Source organism: Vipera ursinii (assembly GCF_947247035.1).
Source record: "Vipera ursinii genome assembly, chromosome: 1".
NCBI classification, from domain to species: Eukaryota; Metazoa; Chordata; class Lepidosauria; order Squamata; family Viperidae; genus Vipera; species Vipera ursinii.
The window spans coordinates 279,292,857-279,315,633 of NC_139512.1; the positions used below are offsets into that span (position 1 = coordinate 279,292,857).

Below are 22,777 nucleotides of genomic sequence, written 5' to 3' on the forward strand. Positions count from 1 at the left end.
TCAGCCTGGGCCAGAGAGCTCGAAGAGCCAGGTCTTCAGGTCCCGGCAGAATGAACGGAGGTTGGGGGCAGTCCTAAGCTCCGCAGGCAGCTGGTTCCACAGGGCAGGTGCACCCACTGAGAAGGCCCTACCCCTGGGTGTTACCCGCCGGCAGTCTTTAACCGGCGGCACCCTGAGGAGACCCTCCTTGTGGGAGTGCAGTGGACAAAGGGAACTTGATGCTGGCAGCAGGTGTTCCCTCAAGTATCCCGGACCCTCGCCATTTAGGGCTTTATAGGTCATCACCAGCACCTTGAATCTCACCCGAAGGGCAACTGGAAGCCAATGCAGCTCGTGGAGTAGAGGTGTTACATGGGAGTATCGGGAGACCCCCATCACAACTCGCGCGGCCGCATTCTGCACCAGTTGAAGCCTCCGGGTGGTCCTCAAGGGCAGCCCCATGTAGAGAGCGTTGCAGTAGTCTAAACGGGAGGTCACGAGCGCATGAGTGACTGCGTAGGGCATCTCGGTCCAGGTAGGGTCGCAACTGGCGCACCAGGCGAACCTGGGCAAAAGCCCCCCTGGTCACAGCTCCTATATGGTCTTCAAAAGTGAGCTGTGAATCCAGGAGGACGACCAAGTTGCGAGCCCTATCAATGGGGGGTAACACCTCACCCCCCCAACACTGGTTCAGCCAGGAATTTCACACGCTATGCTTCTTTCACTTTGGGCAGGACATGAACAGAGATCTTGGGCAGGGCACATGTCCTGGAGAGAACATGAATGGAAGCCTGGCTGCATTGGCATGAAATGGAAGTAGCACAGAATTAAGGCCCTATTCAGTACAGTGGTGGTTGGCAGGTGTAGTGGTGGGCATGACTGTGTGGCAAGGGCACTGGTGTCAGTGCATTGGCAGATAGTCAAAAGAGCAGAGATGGGCAGGGAGAAAGACAGGTGGAGGGGGGGGTTCAAGAGGAGACAGACCCTTCCTTTATGGAGACTTGGAGCTGAGAGGACCAAGCAGGTAATGGTCCTCCATCCCATATCCCCATCAACATTGGAAGCACAAATTACCTTATATAAATAGGAGGAATCCTCACTAACACTGGTGCTGTTACCTAGTTGGGTATCAGGGCTGATAATAATTATTTTTTTAAAATAAATGTTTTTTTAAATTTAAATTAGATTTTTTTTATTTTTATCAAATTTATTTTAATAAAATGCTTTTGGAGTAAAAGTCTATTTGATAGTATTTTATTTAAGATATATTAATAATTTAGTTTATTCAATATGAAATGGAGCTTAGTTATGTAGCATGCTGTATATTCTGCAATATTTACATTTTTGGTAAACTCATTCAATAAATCCAAGCTCTGCAAGCTGAGATAACATGCACTGCATTGATGCATTCACACAATTTGACAGTAACCATGAGATAAATCATAAAACAAAGTTCAGGAACATTCCTTTATCCCATTGTTTTGCAAATCTATGTATATTACAAACTGTATGATTGTTTGAAGAGAAATGCATCTGTACCAGGCTCTAAGTGTTTTAATAAAAGAATTTGAGTAGTTCTCTAATTATGTATGATTAACCTATTAACCTAAAATCTTTTCTGATATCGCTGTTTTACTAACCTGACAGCTCATTCTAAATAGTAAACCTTCATTTTGTTTGGAAATAATAATATTAAAGATTCTATTTACTAGCAAGAATGAGTCCTTACATTTAAAGAACACCTGTCATTTCAGATCTATCATGGCAGCGCCCGTTAGTGGGCATCCACTCACCTGCTGCCCGCCATGTCCCTCACCTTGTTGTGTCACTGCTGCATCACCAGCCGTCCCATTAAAGTGAATGGGACCGTCGGTGAGTCAACAAGAGGTCAGAGGAGGAACCGCTGCGGGACAAAGATGACAGTTGCTCTTTAAAAATTATGATTTAAATTGACTTGATTTAAATCAAGCCTTTTTACTAGTGATTTAAATCATGATTTAAATTGACTTGATTTAAATCAAATCCACTCTGTTTGGTAATGAAATATTTGCAAGCAAACAACCAAGCAGACACCACCAAGAGACTTAACAATTCAATCCTGAGCTCCATATATTCTTCACTATTAGAAACACATTCTCTTAGATTATATGGCTATTTAAGAGTTATGGACATGTGAGGTATAGGTAAAAAAAAGAGATAAAATTAGAAGGGCAAATTACATTTTTAATTTCTGCAGTAGCATTTTGCTGGGTTTACATTTTTTTTTTCAACAAAGAGCAAAGAAAGAATTTCCAAGCAGTGACATCTAACTTTACTTGTATTGCTTGTTATTGGTTCTGTGCTTCTTTTTAAAAAAAGTTTCATTGTTGTTTTCTATATCCTTTATTCACTTTTTCCACTCACTATATAATTTGCCAAAACCAACCTGAACTTATACCCCAGGCTTTTAGAGACAAAAGTAACTGAATGGAAGTGGTAGATACTTTATTTAGAATGATGCTGCTCTTAAGATTTTTTAAAAATCTTTTTACAATTTTCCCCAATAGCTTGTAGAGTGCAACACATTTTTATAATAAAGATGATGAATTTAACAGCAAACTCGCAACTGAATGGAAATTACAGACCTTAATACTGGGAGAAAATTGCCTATAAAGCAACTCTAGGAGAGCAGGCTTTAAATTTATCCATCTATTTCAAAACTTCATAGACAATAGAATTGCAGGATATTTCGTGGACTTCCTTAGTTTAGATGGATGATGTTTTATTTTTTCTTTATTTAAGAACTGGAGAGTATGTTAAAAGATGACATTGCTTTCTTAAAATTATGACATTTTTCAGCCTTTGTAAGATTTTAAAAATATTTAACAAATAATTTTTGTTACACATCATAATTAAAAATATTAATTTAGTAGGCATTTTTTATGGTTATATGCTGCTGCAGTTCAAAAATAATTTTAAAATGTTTTGAAGTTGACAAAAATTGTGAGATTGCTCAGGGTTTTGCTTGTTTGTTTTGGTGAAACTAATATGTTTAGGGAATTCTAGGATCTTTATATTATATATGCTTGTCGCCTATCTTATAGGCAATTACAGTACATAATGTGTTTCTGTACAATTACTATGTTTCTATTCTATTAATCTCTATTGCAGATTAGTATGCAAGTTCCTTCACCATATTATGAGATAGATCAAGCCACAATAAAGTACCCCAGTGATAATTTTCATGTCTTAACCATATTGGTTACAAATAATGATAATTACATATTCCAACATATTGAGTCGTTATCAGTTTGGGAAAGTCTGAAAATTTTTATCAGAATTTTTCCAGTGCACCTGTAATCATAAAATTATTCCAAGATATATTATACAGAAATACTTTAAAGTGTAGTGTTGATTTGTGTTTTCATTCAGCATTTGAATGTATGTATTATAAAGCAGTAAGAAAAATGAATTTTGAACATTATGGTAATTTTTTTTGAAGTTACTGATTATAACATGATCTATTAGGCCCTTTCCCCTCTGTTTCTTTAATAATTATTGAGCTTATAGATTCAAGTTATAATATACCACTGATTATATTTACATGTTTGTAAATTTTTCTTTTACTACAATAATATTTGAAAAACAAAATAAAATGCAGTAAAGTGCACAATAATTGACTAATGTAGAAAATCAAAATCGTGCCCTTTAACCATCTTATTTTGGATAACATTCTCAACAATTATTTACTTGTCATTCCTTATTGACAGTGGCAGTCTAACATCAAAGAGAATGGCCTTAAAATATATCATCATGGTAATGATAATATTTATATATATTGCACTTAAAAAGTACAGAAATAAAGCCACTGCAATTAAAATATACAGAATTAGAAAACAGACATACTACACACCTAAGCAGCTCGAAACACTGGAAATAAAAATAGTAAATAAGCTAGACCTGTAAACCTAATCAATTAAAGCAGGTAAAATGAAGTAATATTACCAGAATGGTATAACCTGTTCATATTTTATGGTTTGCAAGATTTTAATATTTTTTTGTTATACTATTCATATTTTGATGCTAACTTGGGATCTTGGGATTCTGATGGCTTACAAACTTAATTCATAAATTTTATGTGTGTGTAAGTATATGTATATTTGTGAATGTTCAGATTGATTGTAGCCTTACAATCAATCATTGGTGATCTGATCTAATAGGTCTCTATACTCTTAGATGTTCCTGCCCTTGGGCGACCTTTGCTGTCTTCCTTCCACTTCCTTCATGATGTCGATGAAGATTCTCAGTCATACAGGTAGAATTGTCTGGAAGTTGAGTCATGTCAACTGAACTTCTTTTGTTTTTCATTTTGAAACATTTTGCTGCTATCCAAGCAGCTTCAGCTCAAGACTGAAGAAGCTACGTGAATAAATAAACCTTTCAAACTAAAAAGAAAAAGAAAAGTCCAGTTGCATAACTCAACTCCCTGTTAAGGTGCCCCTCCTAGCCTGCTGTCAAGGTGCCCTAGGCCTGGCTTTATGAAAGGCAACTCCTGAGTGTGCCATGCCAAGGCATCACAAGAACAGCACACACAATTTGGAGCGCAGCACAAACGGTGGAGTGAAGAAGGCCTGCTGTGGCCAGTGGCTGTCTCATATAATGTCAGGCTGGGCATAGCTCATCAATGAAAGGAATATGGTAAAGGTCAGTGGGATGCTCGCAGCATAGTGAGTGGCACTGGGTTGGCCAGTCATGGCATGGTGCTTGAGGCTGCTCTCCTTACTAATGGTGTTGGGGCTGAAGTGGAGATCTGAGGGTGGCTGGGTGAGACTGCTGAAGGCCCAGGGCCTCTGTTTCAGTCCTAGCACTGCTGCCACTACAGAGGAATGCTGCTGTGCAGGATGGTCCAAAGGACAGACGGGTGGGGGTGGGAGGTGGGTCAGAGAGAATTGAATTGCTCCTGCAGTTGTAAGTGTAGATATGCTGTCATGCACACAAATTTTAATCATGTGACTGTGGGGGAACTATAATGGAGATAAGTTCAGGCACAGGGCATAAATACCATTCTTTCAACCCCAACGTAATTTTGAATGGTCACCAAATGAATGATCATTAAGCGAGAATTATCTCTATATGAAGAAAAAAAATGTTTCTAGAATATATTAGGATACATTAACAGCTTCTGGAAGTCATTATTCTACACCAGCTTGTCTTCAAATCAGTGATTCTTTTCTCCTTTGTGTCAACATTATTTTATTTCACCATACGCATATTTTATCAGTTTTGTATGTTTCCTCTTTATTATTACTTCCTCTAAATTAAAAAAAACACCCTGTAATTATGCACTACTTCAGTGGTCACCATCCTTCCTTGCTCCACGGACCAGCAGCAGTGGTGGGGGAGGGAGGAGGTTTCACATGCATAACCTAGCTCCTGAGCATATGCAAAAGAAGCTTTGTATGCTTGCCCACCGCTTGTGTAGCCTGGTACCAGTCCACAGTCCAAAAGATTGGGGACCTTTGCACTACATAGTTGCTTCAGGAAATGTTTCTTTTGTATTTGAATACTTTTTATCATGCTTGTTTCATATTATAGCAAAACAGTACACTTAGAAAGCTTTTGAGTTATTCAGAGCCAGTTGGATGATTTTAGGCCAGTCACCATCTCTTAGCCCAACTTGCTTCACAGAATTATTGTGGGGAAGATAAGAGGAGGAACATTAGGTATGTTCAGTGCCTTGAGTTATATATAAAAATAATAGTAGGATATAAAGAAATAAATAATGTAGAGGGTTTTTTTTTTGAATCATGGTTACATTTTGAAAGAAAATATTGCGATATATTGGCTGGATTTTTGTATCAATAAGGATACAAGTTTGTTTTAATTTTGAAACTACCCAGTTTACGATTTATGTTTTAGAATTATTTATAAACCAAAGCTATTGAAAAAAATTGACAGGCTAATATATTTAAGACAATGGAAGAAATAAAAATGTTATTCTGACAATCATTCAGTTCCAATAACTTTTTGCTTTTTGCTTTAGGTTATTGCTATACTTCAGATAGCTGGTTATTGGTTGAGAATTTTATTTTTGCGCAGTGTTCATTTTTGTAAAGTTGGTTATTTCTGTTATGATTGTTTTTCAGGAGCAAGTGAATTTGGAAATCTTATTATTTTAGTCTATTTCTCCATTTTGTTTTAATTGAACTGAAAGCCTTCCAGTTCCATTCACAAGTACCTTATACTAATAGATTAGAATCTTAATGATAAGTCAGATAATATTCGGCTGTTATGAGGTTTGTTCCACCTAGCGAGGAGAATTGAATGCTTGCCAAGTCATCATTTGCATGCATCTGTCATTCCCAGCCATATCCATAATTATTATATAGTAGCATATTCATCTTTTGTTAAACTCTGTTCTCTATGTTGAGGATTCAGAACATTGACTGTCAAATGGATGACTTAGTTTGACATATACTTGTTTTAGTATACTTGTTTTAGCACTTCATTTAAATACAGGTGATAAAGGCAAATACTCAAGTTATTTTTTATTCTGCTGTCTTGAGTGTTTCTAGAATATTAGATAACTTAGTCCTAGTATCTCTCTCTCTCTCTCTGTGTGTGTGTGTGTGTATGTGTGTGTGTGTGTGTGTGTGTGTGTGTGTATATATATATATATATATATATATATATATATATATATATATATATATATATGTAATTGGCGTGTCAAATAACTTTGCCAGCATGGTCCTTGTATGGTGTATCATTTTTGGAGACTGTGCAAGAAAAATTTTGGTTTCACCTGCCTATTTTAGAACCTTCCTATTTTAGAAAAGATCAGCAGTTTTTTTTTACATGCCTTGGCTTATCATGTGATTTAGTTTTAATAAGGCAGCTCAGCATTTTCTATTATTGGCAGTTGTTTTATTTTGCTTGTGATTTCTTGGGGGGTAAACTCCCCTTCCTCCAAAAAAAATATTGGGGAAAATAGAAATAGGGATGTTAGTATATTGTAGTCTTCCTCATTTATCATCTAGCAGAGGAAAATCAAGGAAATTTGAACTCATTCTAAAAAACAAAACCCAACCAAAAAAAAATTCAAAACAAAACAAAAAAACCCCCAAAGTCTATGGTTTCAGGTACTGTTCCTGAAAGTGTAGTCTGGCTTCTTTCATTTTGACCAGCGGAGTAATGAATGGAAATGATTAATTGTTCAGCAATGGGGTGGGCGCGGTTTCCTCATGAAGTCCAGCCTGCAGGCTGGCAGTTTGACACCCCTGCTGTAGAAGGTTAGATATGCAAAAAAATAAACACACACACACACACACACACACACCTGTAAATTATAACAGTTTTGCAACCAAATTTTGGCAATATGATTCAAAAGTGCCAGGGGACAATTTGGCTTGTTGATTACACAGCTTCAGCCATTGAGTAAAGTAGAAGAAGTGATGATGGATGAAGGGTATTGACAAGCCACAACATCTCTCTTTCACATCTATATGAATGGGCAAGAGGAAGTAAAATAGTAACCAATGTTAGTCCAAAAATTTTGAAGTTTTGGATTATGAATGGCTTGGGAAAAAAGCCAGTGGCTTGATTCCTAAAAAGAAGCTCTTTTTCCCCCAAGATTAATCATTCACAAGAGTAAAATCATCTGGAAAAATTCAACCCTGACACTTCCTGTGGTACTCTGGGTATTCAGGAGACTGAGTTCATTGCTGATCTAGATGGAGGAGCTGTGAGACTACATTTTTTTCTAGCATTGCTGAAAGGTGATTAGCACCACCTTCTCCTATTTCCCAAAATATTGTAGTTACAAAACAACTAGTACTGCTACTTACTAGATATCTTGTAATTTTAGGACCTGAAAGGTACTCTCTCTGTATAATGGGAGTCAGCCATCAGTTTGCCTCTGTTAGCTATTTTAGAATTGTAGTATCAGTTGCACAACTGTACATGATACCAGCCAGAGAAAGGCACAAGATAGAAGAGCCTGAGTAAGACCAAAAGGAGTAGGCTGGAACACCCTACCTAATGTAAAATACACACCTATTAGTAGGGCTGTTATTAAATGGCTACACTGTTTACAAAGAGAGAATATTTTTAAGAAACGTGTACAATCTATACAATGTATAGAATCACAGAATATAAAGGAACAGGATTTTGGTTCTCATAGAGTCCAAGATCCCACTATTGCAGTATTTTTAACAGATGGGCATCTAATCAGTTTTCGACTCCTGGTGATTGCCTAGACAAATCCCCACACTTTTCTTGGCAAGGTTGTTCAGAAGTGGTTTGCCATTGCCTCATTCTTAAGCCTGAGAGAGTGACAAGCCAAAGGTCACCCTGCTGGCTTTGTGCCTGAGCAGGTCTTAGAAGTCACAGTCTTCTAGTTTCTAGCTTAATGCCTTAACCATTACACCAAACTGACCCTTAACTCTGCAAGTGCATCACATTTTTAGCATATGTTCAGATTATAATGCACCAAAATACACAGATCTCTTTTTTTGCATATACTGCTAGCTGACCAGACCCCATCATATTGGTATATTCATGCTTTTATTTTTTTTCTTAAATCAAATATAGGACTTGTATTTGCAGTACAATTTAACTTGCTGACTTTTAGAGATAAATCTTTGATACTGATTAATCTTGTAACTGTCCTTTGAGGTGTTTGCTATGTCCTTCATCTTGGTATGGTCTGCAAATGTGATAATCATATTTTCAAATGCCATCGACTTGAAACTGCCCCCTGTCTTTTTACTCAGAAAAGTTTGCCACTCTTTTCTCAGTTTCTCTATTTATATACATTTGAACAAACTTTCTTTTTGGGGAGGAAATCAAAGGAGAACAAAGCATATTATGGAGTTTCAAAACTCTGCCTTCTCATGGTCACTTGTCCTACCGTCCTTGACAACTGGCTTGCCCTTTCTTTTCTATACTTAAATAGCCAAAGAAGACTTTGTGTTGCTTTTAGTGTCTCTTGCAAGCCTAAGTTGATTTTGCACTTTTAACTTTTCTTTCCTTCTGTAAATACTATACACTGGCTGGTTAATCCCCTTTATGATTCCATCTACTTTCCATTTCCTACACATGCTTCTTTAACTTGTAGACTCACTGAAAACTCCCACGTATCCACAAGTTTTCTAAGCTGCCTCCCCTTGTAATTCAAGTACTTTGTTTTATTTGAAGAAATTATATTTCAAGTATTTCAATTTTTTAAATTTCCCCAGCCTTTTGATTTAAGGATTTATACCTATATTATCTTATCTATCTCATCTAATATTCCTTTAAGTCTGGTGAAAATGGCTCTTCTGAAATCTGGACTGTTTAAACTGCAAAATCATACCGTGACTTTCTTCCAAAGTTCTTCTGTGTTTACCTCTTCAGCTAACTTTTTCCTGTTGGTTAGGAGCAGGCCTGGGATATGTAGTCACTTTGTCTCTTCTTTAACCTTCTGGAAAACAAAACAGCAAGATCTTGTTCCTGCCTTACTGATCTGGAGTACACCCCTACAATAATATTTTATTATACCTCCTTACATTCCTACCCAAATGCTTTTAAAGTGTACATATCACGCTCAGATAATTCACACAATAAAAAAGAAAGTAAATAACAGTTGAATGGGGGAGATGGATTAGTTCAATAATAATTGAAGCATTGTCTTTAAAACAGAAATACTGGAATTGTGAAAGGAATGGTAAGGCTTGGAAAGGAGAATGAAAACATTGAGAATGGGAGTAAGCTCGATGAATTGGAAAAAAACACCCAAATTGCTGGTGAAAAAGCACTAAACCAATCAAAAAGGTTGGGGAAACAATGAGCCATAATAACAGTTCAGTAATGGAAAATACACCTTGTTTTCCCAAGTCTTGCCGCCCTCCCAAAAAGCAGTACTGGAATGGCAATTGCAATAATGACACTGATCCATCATGAGGTTGGCGATTATAGAAACTGAACTCAAGTATTGTATGTCATCAGGTAGTGGATGGGATTCTCGATTTGTTTATATGTATTCCACCTTTATTTTTTTTAACAAATAATTCAAGGCAGCAAACATATTCAACACTCTTTCCTCCTCCTATTTTCCCCACAACAACAACAACCCCTGTGAGGTGGATTGGACTGAGAGAGTGCGACTGGCCCAAAGTCACCCAGCTAGCTGGCTTTTGTACTAAGGCAGAACCTGAACTCTACTGCTTTCTAGCCTGATGCCTTAACTATTAAACCAAAGTGGCTCCCAGGACTGGTGTTCACCATATACATACTGCATGTATTTTGTCCATATAATATGCAAAGTACAGGTTATATAAATTATTAGTAAATATTTGAAAACTTTGAAGTTAAAACCTATTGGAAAAATAAGAAATCAAAATGTGCAATATTGTGATGATAGATGGAATGGAATCTCAAAAGCCTAATCTAAATATTTTTGTTCACTTGCCAGTCTTGACTTCCCATGCAATGTTTACAGTGAAATATCAATATTTTACTTCTTTTTGTAGTTTTATGAAAGAGATGGCATAGATGGTTTATTATTTTCAGAAAATTATAACCCTGTAATATTGGGTATGTTTTGCTTTCAAAAATAGATATGATTTAAGAGCAAATACATCTATTAGAAATATGGGGTATTTCCATAGTTAATAAAAATTCCTATCTTTTAGGTATAGATGGGTGTATGCCGGAGTACCTCCCCCACAAACAATTATGTTTGTCTATTGCAGAGATACATTGCTTCAGATGGCACTTTCTTGTTGAAACTAGATAGCCCAGATATAAATCTTCTGAATTTAAGCTGACGTGAACTTGATATAAATCTTCACTACTAAGATCCTTTCTGGATCAGCATTTCTTTCCCAGATCTTTCTAGGGGCATCAAACTCAATTTCATTGAGGGCCACATCAGCATTATGGTTACCCTCAAAGGACCAGTTGCTTGTAAGACTTATGTATCATATTAGTTCAGGGCCAGCAGCAGCTTCGAAGGAAGCGTGTGCACTTCAGCAACGCCTGGCTTGGGTTTCTCGACTAGCTTTGGCCCGGGCCTGGCACATGTGAGCGGCTGTTTCCTCTTGTCTTTGGGGAAAAGTATGTGAGGTGAGCAGCTACTTGTGGGAAAGAGCAGCACAGAGGCAGGGAAAGGGCAGGGAGGTAAGGATGAGAACTGAAGAAACACACGACCCGTGCCCCTTCTGTACTTTCTCTTTCCTTCCCTTGGCCAGCCACGTTCTCGGGTAGAGAGCGCTTTAGCCATGCCCACCCACCTGCCCCTACGGTTACTGCTGCCGCACAGCTCCACGCATTGGAGAGGCTCCTGCTGCCCCCGTACTCTGCTAGCGCTGCTGCCACTGACAGGACATCCAAAGAAGTGAGCAGGTAACTACTCAATCACCACCTCCTAGTCTGCTTGCGGGCCAGATCTAATCTGGTCCAGGGGCCCTGAGTTTGCCATCTCTGTTCTATAAAATAGAACAATTATTCTTTAATTTATATTTGAGGAACAGCCATTGATAATGTTCCTACATATGTTTTGCATGCAATGGCATACTGATCCCTGCATAACACTCTGAACATTTTTCTAATCTTTAAATTAACTTAACTAAAAATGTATCTTTGCTGGATGTGTTTTGTTTAGTCAGTTTTGCCTTAATATGCTACAAGTTCCTAGCTTTGTGTCAGTAGCTTTGATACTTTCAAGGTAAATATTAGAGCAGTGTTTCTGAACCTTAATAATGTGGACTAACTCTCCAAATTCCCTAGCCAGCCGTGTTATAGATGTATGCATGATATAAATGCCTCAGTGAAATATGTCTTAAAACTTTGTACGTTCATAATACAGTAAATTAAGACTAGTCCTATGACTGTTTCTTTAAAAAAATGGGGAAAACCATAAAGGGAATATTGGAATAAAACATGTTTTGTTTCTGCTGTTTATTTTCTCTTACAGTTATATATTGATTGCAAATATAAACGTGCATATGATAACTTATTTCTTCATTGCCTGAAGTGAGATTTGTTTAAACAAATTCTTAGAATCAGCACAATCTATGGCCTATTTCGATATTTGATCTTGGTTGCTGTATGTGCAAAAAAAAAAAGCTTTACAAAGCTGGGTTGAAAGAAAAGTTAACAAGATCTTTAGTACATTTTCACTTGATATTTGAATATTTGTATCTGTATTACAAAAGATTTCATTCATTTTTACAAATTGTAAATTTTTGTAAAATCATTGGTCAAATCCTGATATAATGGCTTTTGATGAAAAAGTGTGTGTGTGTATGTATGCATTTTATACATAAAATGATAAAGCTGAAACATTGACATTTGAAGGGAAATAAGAACGTCCAGTTATTTTAAATCTTACAAGATGATGGGACTGATTAGAACAATGAACCAATGAATGATTTAATATTTTAAAATGAAAGAAAATTATATAAGCTAAATAAAATATTCCTTCATAAAAGATTGATAAGAGGAAATAACTAGTTTTGAAATATTTATATTTTCAGTTATGTAACTGATTTAGATCAGAGTTTGATAGAAACTGGATTTTTGTTTATTCTAATGAAGAAAAAAATGTTCCGAGTCTTTCTACAGGTGTAGGCTCTTAATGCATTGAGAATTTGATTCATGCAGAATAGGTTGCTTATTTATTACCTGCTGAAAATGTTCATACTTGCTTACACAGATACTTTGGACATGTGATACTATTGGAGCTAGAACAGAGATTGATTTTTGGTGCTAAGCTGTTTTGTTTTTCAACCAAAAGTAAAAAACAAAAACACATTTTCAATGCCACTTATTGTTGGACTTTTGACCTAATTCTGATATTCAGAAATCACGGCTGCCATAACCAAAATGTTAACCATCCAGAAAAATGGAAGGGGGCTTTAGTGACTAAAGAAAAGTAGCCAAAACAAAACACTCCCTGTAGCAGAAGAAACCTGATCAAGTTCAGAGAGCAGTTTCTGAGGGTACAATTTTTTAAAATAAAAATTATTATAGGAGAACTTTAATCAAGAAATTCAAGAAGGAGTAAGATGTTTATTAGCCAAGAAGTAGAATGTTCTCTGTGGGTGAACATTTGAAAAGTTATTTTAGAGGGAATGGCTATTAAAAAGGAAACAATAAATAGGAAACAAACATTAAATAGGAATAAATATTTTCAGCATATTTTTGTAGATGATTCTTCTTCCTAAACTTGTCCAGGTGTTTGTAACATTAGATATAATTTGTATAGGAACTGCTCGATTTACAAACATTTATTTAATGGTGGTTGAAAGTTACAATGGCATTGAAAAAATTGACTTACAGTCTGCTCAAAGTTATGACTGTCACGCTAACTCTATGGTCATGTGATTGTGATTTGGGCACTTGGCAACCAGCTCATGTTTACAATGGTTGCAACATCCTGTGATTGTGTAATTGCAATTTGCGACTTTCCCAGTTGACTTCCAACAAGCAATGGGGAAATCAGGGATGGTTGCAAATTGTGATCATTTGATATGTTGATAATGACTGGCAAAAAAGGTTGTGAAGTTGGGTGTGCAGTCATGTGATGTCTCACTTAACAACCATGCTACTTAACAACAAATGTTCTGGTCCCAATTGTATTCATAAGTAAAAGATTACCAATTCAGATGTACTTAGATTTCCTTACATTTGGAACTTAGTTGATTCTTTACGTCTGAGGAAGTATATGCTTATTACAATCAAAAGCCTTTCTATAGTCAGTGAAGCACATAATTCTTTTTAGTTTCCTTTGTCTTACTAAGTTATCTAGTATGCATCAGAAATAATCTTATTCCTCAGCTGTTATTAAAACCAACTTCACTTGCTGGTAGCTCTTTCTATTATACAATCTCCATTGTATAATCCTAAATTTTATTTTGCTAGCATGTGAAATTAAGAACATTATGAGATGCCTTGCCTACTGTTAACTCTCCCTTCTGTAGTATTGGTTTGTTGATATCTGGTTTGTTTGCCATTGTGTTGTTCACCAGGTATGTTGGCTTACTTTGTTTAGAAATGTTACTGATTCTTAAGTTGCTTACCATATTTCTGTACTGTAGATTGTATAGAATCGTTGTAACCTTTTGATTAGGATATTGGAATCTTTACCGTATAGAATTTTGCTACACACCTTACATCTTGCATCAGTTTCTATCTGTTCTTTAGTTTTCTTTAGCATAGAAAATTGAGGTTGGAACTACCTTTTGAATTAGGAGATGTTTGGGAAACTTTCCTTCTTTTCCATGTTTGTTTCACTCTTTATAGATATTGATCTAAGCAACAGAACCATGAGTTCTAAAATCTATTAGTCATTAAAACTGGTTGAGTGACTGAGCTAGTCACTCTCTCATACTTCAGCCCATCTCATAGGAGTGTTGTGGGGAAAATCTGGTATTGTTCATCTAGCTAGGTGTGTTTTTTTGGTTGTTTGAATTGAAGACTTAGCAATGAATAAATAATTGGATTTGCAGAAAGTGATTCCCCTGCTTTATTGTCAGCCTCACCTTTTTCTACATCAGTATCATAATGAAGAGTTGTTCATTTAATGATATTAAATCATTGATTAAATGTAGCCAAATATAGACTTGGCTTTATCCTCCCTGTTTTATGAAACACCACTTCATTTTTCATAAGCTGGAAAGATAGAATTGCAATGGGATTTTCTTTTTCTGTATAGTAGCATCTGCAACTAGACATTTCAAAAGCTTTAATCTAGCCACATCATAAACAACATTAGTATTATGAAATATCCATGTTGAGTGCCATCTGACTTCAGGGGCCCATCACTCAGTACTTATATCAGGAATCACTTTGTCTTTGCTGCCCATGAGATTTTCTTGATAAAATACAGGAATGGTTTGTCCTTGCTTTCTCCAATGCAGTATGAAGTGAGGTCTTTACGATTAGCACTAAAGCAATCATCTGCCTCAAGAATCTCTCTATATCACTGTTCTGCCCAATCTAAATGCCTGCTTGCTTTAGTTAAGCAGCTGAGATGACTTTTGTGCTTTGGGAGAGCCTGCTGGGAGTATATATTCTAGGCATACATTTCTGGTGTTCTTTGGTCATTCTGTTGGGAACAGGCTCACCCCCCACCACAGGGCTGGGGAACATGAGATATTTCTCACGATTAATATTAAAGAAAAAATATTTGTGTCTTTCCATTAGGCAAATCAGATTGTCCATACCCTTGATAAAAGTTATTACCTTCTACAGTTGTTCCAAGAATTCAAAAATGATGAGGAAAGGCTAGTAATATGCAATACTACCTCTTTGAAGGAATGGGCAATACAGAGATTTGATAGATAGATAGATAGATAGATAGATAGATAGATAGATAGATAGATAGATAGATAGATAGATAGATAGATAAAAAACCGGTAATTAACCTACATGGAGGAATTCTTATCAAAAATAGTAGGAGAACTTGCAGGGGAGGAAGTTGGTTGGTTGAAGTTTTTGTGCAATTTTTCATCACTATCTGACTTTGGATAGTCACATTTTACAGGAAGGAATTTTCAAGGAGATTGATTTTACAGTGGCAGAATCAGCGGTGGGCAGAATCTGTAGTCCCATCTTTTCAAATCAGATTGGTTGCTTAATACCCATTTGAAGTTATGATGGCCTCAACAAGGGTCTTTACAACCTCTAAAGTGCTTCCAGCTATTGTACAATTTGTCAACTCTCCTCACAGTCATACGATCTCGAGATGGGAGTTTGGCAACCTAGGACTAGTTGTCAAGTGCCCCACAATCATGTAATTACTATTTGCAATTTTTTTCTGCCAGCTTTCTAAAAAAAAAATCAATGGGAGAGTTTGGTAGGGAAGGTTGCAAGCGCTGCCTCCTGTCAAAGAGCTAAGATCCCCCTTCCCCCACAACACTTTGAAAATGAAAGGACTGCCTGTTTGGAGGAAATTTTAACTCTGTCCATAGAGGAGATTTGAGCTCTGCTTCTGCAGCCTACCGGAGGAGTTCCCTTTCATGCACTGAGGGGTTGCAGAAAAGGAGATCAGATCCTAAAACCCTTTGGCAGGCTTCAGGAATGGAGCTGGGAATCTTATCTGAACCCATTTCCCCTCTCTACTGGAAGAGTTCATCTCCCTTCCAGGCTGCAGGAAAGAGCTCCATTGGATGAACTTGAACTTGAACTTCTCTAGTGGTGGGGGGAAAAACGCTCAGATACCAGTTCTGTTTCTACAGCTCATAAAGAGTAGTTCCCTTCCTAGGATGGAGGGGGAGTTGAACTTCACTTCATGCACTTCAGGAGATTGCACAATGGCCACAGTTGGAAGGATTGGGATTACAAGTAGTTGAGAAAAACAGTCAGGTGGTCAAGGACTACCTGTATTTTGAATAATTGACAGTTAAAGCAGAAAGTTGCTTCTGCTGCATAATGTTGAACAGGAAGGGGCTGAAGCTCTGTACCCTGCAAGTCTGAAAATCAAAGTTTTATCCTTTGGATTTGTAAACCCAAAACCAGTTCATTCCCAAGACTATTTGAAAATGCAAAAACAAGTTTATATAAAATCTCAGAGACTGTTTATGGTGAGCAAAAGAGATTCAGTGCATTTTGGAGATGGTCCCTAATTGCTGCCCATCAGTACTTTCAACTCAAAAAACAGAAATGTATTTAAAATATATCTTTGTGTGCTCAGTTTCTAATTACTTTGCTGATTAATGTTCCATAGAGATGGCAGTTCATAAATTATTGTTCCAGATTTTTAATTTTGTTAATATAACACACAGTATATTTTTCTCCTACAGAAATTAGCAGAGTACGGAAAGACATGTATAACGACACATTAAATGGTAGTACGGAGAAAAGAAGTGCAGAGCTACCTGATGCTGTGGGACCTATTGTACAGCTACAAGAAAAACTATATGTGCCTGTAAAAGAATTTCCAGATGTAAGTATCTACTAGTCAGTTATTTTTTTTTCTTCTGGTTCATGTGATACCTTTGTAGTGTATTTTTTCATGTGACCTCTACTGTACAAATGTTGCAGGCCCAAGAATGCTATTCAGAGGTAAGCCTGTATTTGCTATTTATGGCTTCATCACAAGTGTGATGTTGCTGTTTTTTTAAAGTGGGAAAGTTTGCAAGCATTTTACACGTAACCATAATCCTGCAGTATTATTACCTTCAGTGTGATATGAACTTACAAAAAGGCCTGTTAAAAGATAAAAAGATTCTGATTAAATAGCCCACAGCGTACTATGTCTCAGTGACAAGCTTTCAGGCTGAATGACTGGTCTAGTTTTCTTTTTTTCTGATATTTCTCCAGACGTTGTGGCTGGCATTTTCAGAGGCAGAGTGAGCTGCTTTGCGGCATATTTCTCAGCAGCTCGCACGTACCTGAAATGGGCTAATTGGATGCTGGAATTTGAATTTGATCCAATGTACAGGACTCCAAGAAAGCTACTTCCTGATAGGATCCTTCTCCAATTGGCCCATTTTGAAATTCAAAGACCAATGAAAATACAATTTGGTCTATTTAGCTGTTCTGCTCTAAATACTGTAAACTTGTATGTTTTTTTGTTGAGATGCAGGGTTTTGTTTTCTATAAAAATAATATTTCTAATTAATGGCAGAAAGTTTCCACTTGTCTACAGAACATTGTTCCAAAGCCTCATTCAGGTGGTTTTTGGCAAACTTTAAATAGGCAGCAATCAACTTTTGGAGAGCAGTTGTTTCATCATTCTTGTTCATTTTTGTTATGGTAGACTCATTTGTAGTTGTTACTGTATGTTCAGTTAAAATACAACACAGCAGAAAATGCAACACAGCAGAAAATGCCTGCAGCTCCTTTACAAAATATTTTATGCCTTATTCCTGGTGTGGCTTTCCATGGATGAATAAGAGCGGTGTTACCGTATTTTCCGGCGTATAAGACGACTGGGCGTATAAGCCGACCCCCTACATTTCCTGTTAAATTATAGGGTTTGGGCTATACTCGCCGTATAAGACTACCCCTCTTCCAACGCACACCAAATAAAAATTAAAAAACATCAGATTTGATTTTAATATGGTAATTTTAATTCAAATGCTTATGACATGCAGGTACTTAGTAGGAAAACTGTCACTTATAAACATAAGGCTGTTTGTCATCAAACATGTAAACATAAAACAGTGCAAGTGGATTAAACTTTTCCTAATTCACTCTAAAGCTTTCCCTGCACAGAGCCTTAAGTAACACCAGCTGCCTGCAATTAGTGCAGGTTCGCATCCCACCAGGCTCAAGGTTGATTCAGCCTTCCATCCTTCCGAGGTAGGTAAAATGAGGACCCAGATTGTTGGGGGCAATTAGCTGACTTTGTAATAATGCTGCTTGGGGGGGGGCAAAAGCCCTAATAAGCAGGCATATACATAGAATGAAGGCTATTGCTAAGCACATTGATTTGTGCTTTAAATTGTAAGCCGCCCTGAGTCTTCGGAGAAGGGCGGGATATAAATGGGATTTTTTTAAAAAAAGACCAAATGGGAGATCCGCTCCAGGTTTCCCAGCCAGCCCGCCCAGTTCCTGAGTCAAATGTGTCCTTAGAGCTAAGCAGCTGCTCTGACTGCTGCATTCCCCACCTGCCTTTCAAGTTGGGATAGACTACAGGTGCTCTTCAACTTTAGAAGGAAAGACGCCCAGACCCCAGCCTTTAAAAAAATCACAGACTGCAGCTTCTTCTCCAATTGGTCCCGCTTTCCCTGCGCAGACAAAATGGGAGATCCGCTCCAGGTTTTCCAGCCAGCTCTGTCCCTAAAGTTTCAGCACCCGGTGTATAAGACGACCCCTGACTTTTGAGAAGATTTTCATGGGTTAAAAAGTCGTCTTATACGCTGGAAAATCGGTACATTTTCTCCAGTTGTACACTGTCTGCCTGACTGAGGAATGGTAAGAGTCTTTCATAATGAGTAGCCTTTTCCAGTCTCATGAGCATAAATAACACTTTTTTTGAATTCTCCTAAGAGCTCTTTTGATCAAGCATAGTCAGTTCTACAAACTAGTGTCATGAAAAGTAGACTCTGTTAGTCACAATCAACACACGTGTCCTTTTCACCTTCTCAAACTGACATCATATTGTCATCTTGCTATTGGAACATCTGTCTCAACTTATTCTCTTAAGAGAGCTAATTATTGTAGACTTCACATACTTTTCCAAAAAGGACAGCGGACATTTTTGATGTATATTCAGGGAAAAATTGCAAAATAAAGTGTTTTGACATGGTTCAATTGGAATATCCTCATCTGGGACTTAAATGAAGCTCTTGATGCATTAAAGACCTTATTGCATAACTGCAGGATTTGGGGTAGTTATAATAGTTTCATGAACTTTCTTTCACTATGGCATAAGCGTGGTCTAGCATGCTAGATAAATGATATTTGATAACAGAATAACAGAGTTGGAAGGGATCTTGGAGGTCTTCTAGTCCACCTCCTGCTCAAGCAGGAGAATCTATACCATTTCAGACAAGTAACAGTCTAGTCTCTTCTTAAAAATCTCCAGTGATGGAGCTTATGGAAGTACATTCTGAAAAATATGTTTAAAATAGTTCTGTATATGGTCTCTGATCTCAAGTTATATTTGTTATTTCAATTTAATCTTGTTTGATATACCACAGTTCATAAGGGAAATTTTCTATTGGGATTTTTTTCTTGGAGTAGGTGACAACAATCAGTTTCTCTTCCATAAACGAGTAGTGTATCTCTGTCACTTGTCAGCATTGTCACCAAGTAGATGATAAAGCACTGGAAGCATTGGTCAAAGATGTCTTAAGGTATTCTCTGTGGATCCATTCAACATTAAATAGACTCATTATTAAAACAGCTGATCGAGCATGATAAAGTCCTGCTTATATGTCTTCTTAGTTAATATGATCAGCAAATGAATTCTTTATTGGAAATGCTTAGCTATGTGAACTATCAACTATTTGAGACTGGTCATGCTAACCTGTTGTACTGTATAATTCTAAATGTTGCTGCAAAATATATTAAAAAACACTTTTTTCTGGCTATTTTACCATGCTGTGAGTTGCATATGTATAGAAGTATAGCATTTTTTTCCTAGTAATACTGTAGGTTAGAGTAACAGCAACACTCCAGCAATTCTTTTGAAGGACTTTTGTGGAAATAACCAAATTGTTCATATTCTAGTTTCATGAAACATGTATATTATTCTATATTGATTAATTAATTTGAAACAGAACAGTTGCAAAAGAGTTTTTTAATAGAGTAAAATGTTAATTATCTTATATTAATGATTTTATTCTAATGTAAATTGATTAAAATTTTGTTGCTAGGATCACTACTTTGTCTACCATAGCTTGGAATACTTTTTTAGACCATCAGGAGGATATTGTATGTTGTAAATTGTTTATTACTCCAAAAACTTACCATATTTTCCATTTTTCAAGTTTCATGTTTTGTTGCATATTTTTTGTAATAAAATGACACAGAGATTCAGATTTATACATAAAGTAAAACCTGCTAAGAAAGCCTAACATCTAAAAAGGCTTTTTTAAAAAAAATGTCACGCTTACCTAGTTCAATCTCAGGTTGATTCTATTTGTGGTTGCATTGATGTTGCTTTAATATACTTGCATGACAAATTCAACTTAATAGTGCATGAGTGAAGTTTGAATCCTTACTATCTCAATCTGAAGTTCCTTTGGGGCTTACGATATAATCTCTTTGTAAGTTACTTAGTTTCTATATTTTTTATCTTTTATATTTCATAAGCCTTAAATCAATAAGGAGCACTAACAGGACACACTTTCCTATTATTATTCATTTATATTTCAACATACCTATAACAGAAAGATTGCACAATTTTAGCATTTTGGTTGTAACACATATAGCCGCAGTGGCGAACCTGTGGCACATGTGCCACAGGCAATATGCGGAGCCGTCCCTGTGGGCACACATGCCATCGCCCCAGAGGAAGGCGGGGCCAGGCTGCTCCCCTCTACCTCTCCACGTGTGCCTGGGCGCTCTCTCTGTTCACTGGAAGTCAGAGCAGCTGCAAGAGCTGGGAGGATCTGTGCTGTATGGTGGAGGCAGCTGCCAGCAAGAGTCCAGGTAAGCCTCCGGAACGATTTCGCCTCCCCCCCCAGTGATTCAGGCAGCAGAGGCCTTTTCCAAGCCTCTGGTGCTCGCATCCATGGCTGTGGGGCGGTTTTGTGGTGTGTCAGCAGCCTGATCCAGGCTCCAAAGGCCTGGAAAAGGCCTCTGCTGCCCGGATCTAGGGCTGCAGAGTGATTTCGCGCCCTCCCACAGCCGATCTGGGTGGCAGAGGCCTTTTCCAGGCCTCTGGAGCCTGGATCGGGCCACTGGCGCGCCACAAAATTGCCCCACGGTCATGGATGCAAGTTCCGGAAGCTTGGAAAAGGCCTTTTCCAAGCAGTGGCGGCAGGTCGATCCGTGTGGGGGCTGGGGGGAAACGGCAATGCCAGGGCGATCTGCGCGGTGGGTGAGGGGGAAATGTGGCGGTGGCAGGGTGATCTGCGTGGCGGATGGGGGTAACCTGCCCAACTTGTTTCACAGCCGTTTTCGGCTGAGCCGCATTGCAGCAGCATTGGGCACAATACACAGGGCGGCAAATAGCTGTGTCATGCCGAAACTGGCCAGTTGCTGCCTCCTGCCCAATGTGGCTGCCATGAGGCCGTGGAACAAGCTGGGTGGTGGTAAGAAACCAGTATACCGGTTCCTTACCTCTGCCCGGCTTGTTCCGTGGCCTCATGGCAGCCGCATTGGGTGTGACGCACGAGGTGGCAAACAACCACGTTGTGCCAAAACCGAGGGGCCCGCAGGCTATGGCTGCTGGTGAACACAGTTGGCCCGCATCTGCTTGCTGTGTGCGGGGGGGGCCGATGGTGTTAAGCAGCAGTCGCCCTGGCCCCTACCTGGCCTTGCCTTTCCCTGCGGCAATGGCACCCTTGCCCTATCCCCCTGCCTCGCCTCATCCCGCAGGACAAGCTTCCTGCCCATCATCCCACCCGCCAGAGACCCCCTGGATCTCCCCCAATCCTGCCTGGTCCCAACAGGCATCCCTCCCCATGAGGAACATCAAGGTGGCCATGCCCACCCACCGCACCCACGCCCACCCGGCACCCGACAATACATAAGTGGGTTTAGGGGTGCAGTTTGGGCACTCGGTCTCTAAAAGGTTCTCCATCACTGATATATAGTTTAAGCACTTGCATTTATCCTATAATCTTGCATAGGTGCAAGGTAAAATCCTGTATCACATATAGACAATTTGAATCCTATGGCTTGATCTTAGTAGACTTAAAAATACATTATTCCTTGCTTGTTGATTTTAAAATACAGAGCTATGCATTGTTTCATTATTGATATGTTAGGTCAGCGGCTCCCAACCTTTTCTATACCCCGCACCCCCAAGAACACCTCTGATATATTCTCGCACCCCTTACAAAAGTTCAAAATAATAGCAATGAATTATGCATATACACTATAATTTTGAAAGCCCAAGTTTTTGCACCCCATGCAATATTGTCTCGCACCCCAGGGGGTGCAAGCACCCCTGGTTGGGAACCCTTATGTTAGGTGGTATCTCTTGTTTTCCATTGCTCATAATTATTATTCCATTACTGCTCATAATTTAAGCAGTCTTTCCTCCCATTTCAGAAACATTTGAAGTGGATGGATGGATGGATGGATAGATAGATAGATAATTGATGTAAGCTGTCTTGAGCCGCCATATGCAAGTAGGTGGCAATACAAATTTTCTAAATAGATAGATAGTAAATTGTTTTATTTTATCCCTGTTCAAAATTTCCCTTGAAAA

The 22,777-nt window shown here is 38.1% G+C and overlaps 1 protein-coding gene across 6 annotated transcripts in view; it reads left to right on the plus strand.

The window, feature by feature from the left end:
• QKI (QKI, KH domain containing RNA binding) overlaps nucleotides 1-22,777 on the plus strand; it is a 113,675-nt gene that overhangs the window by 20,527 nt on the left and 70,371 nt on the right. For 5 of the 6 annotated variants that reach the window (XR_014493708.1, XM_083373047.1, XM_083373048.1 and 2 more), the window contains exon 2: nucleotides 16,746-16,888. Coding sequence is in view for 5 of the 6 variants with exons in the window: in XM_083373047.1 (XP_083229173.1) it covers nucleotides 16,746-16,888 (143 nt within the window). In the remaining variant the exon portion in view is untranslated. Of the gene's footprint in view, nucleotides 1-4,194; nucleotides 4,274-16,745; nucleotides 16,889-22,777 lie in introns of all 6 variants that reach the window. The other variant, XM_083373050.1, reaches the window with a different exon arrangement.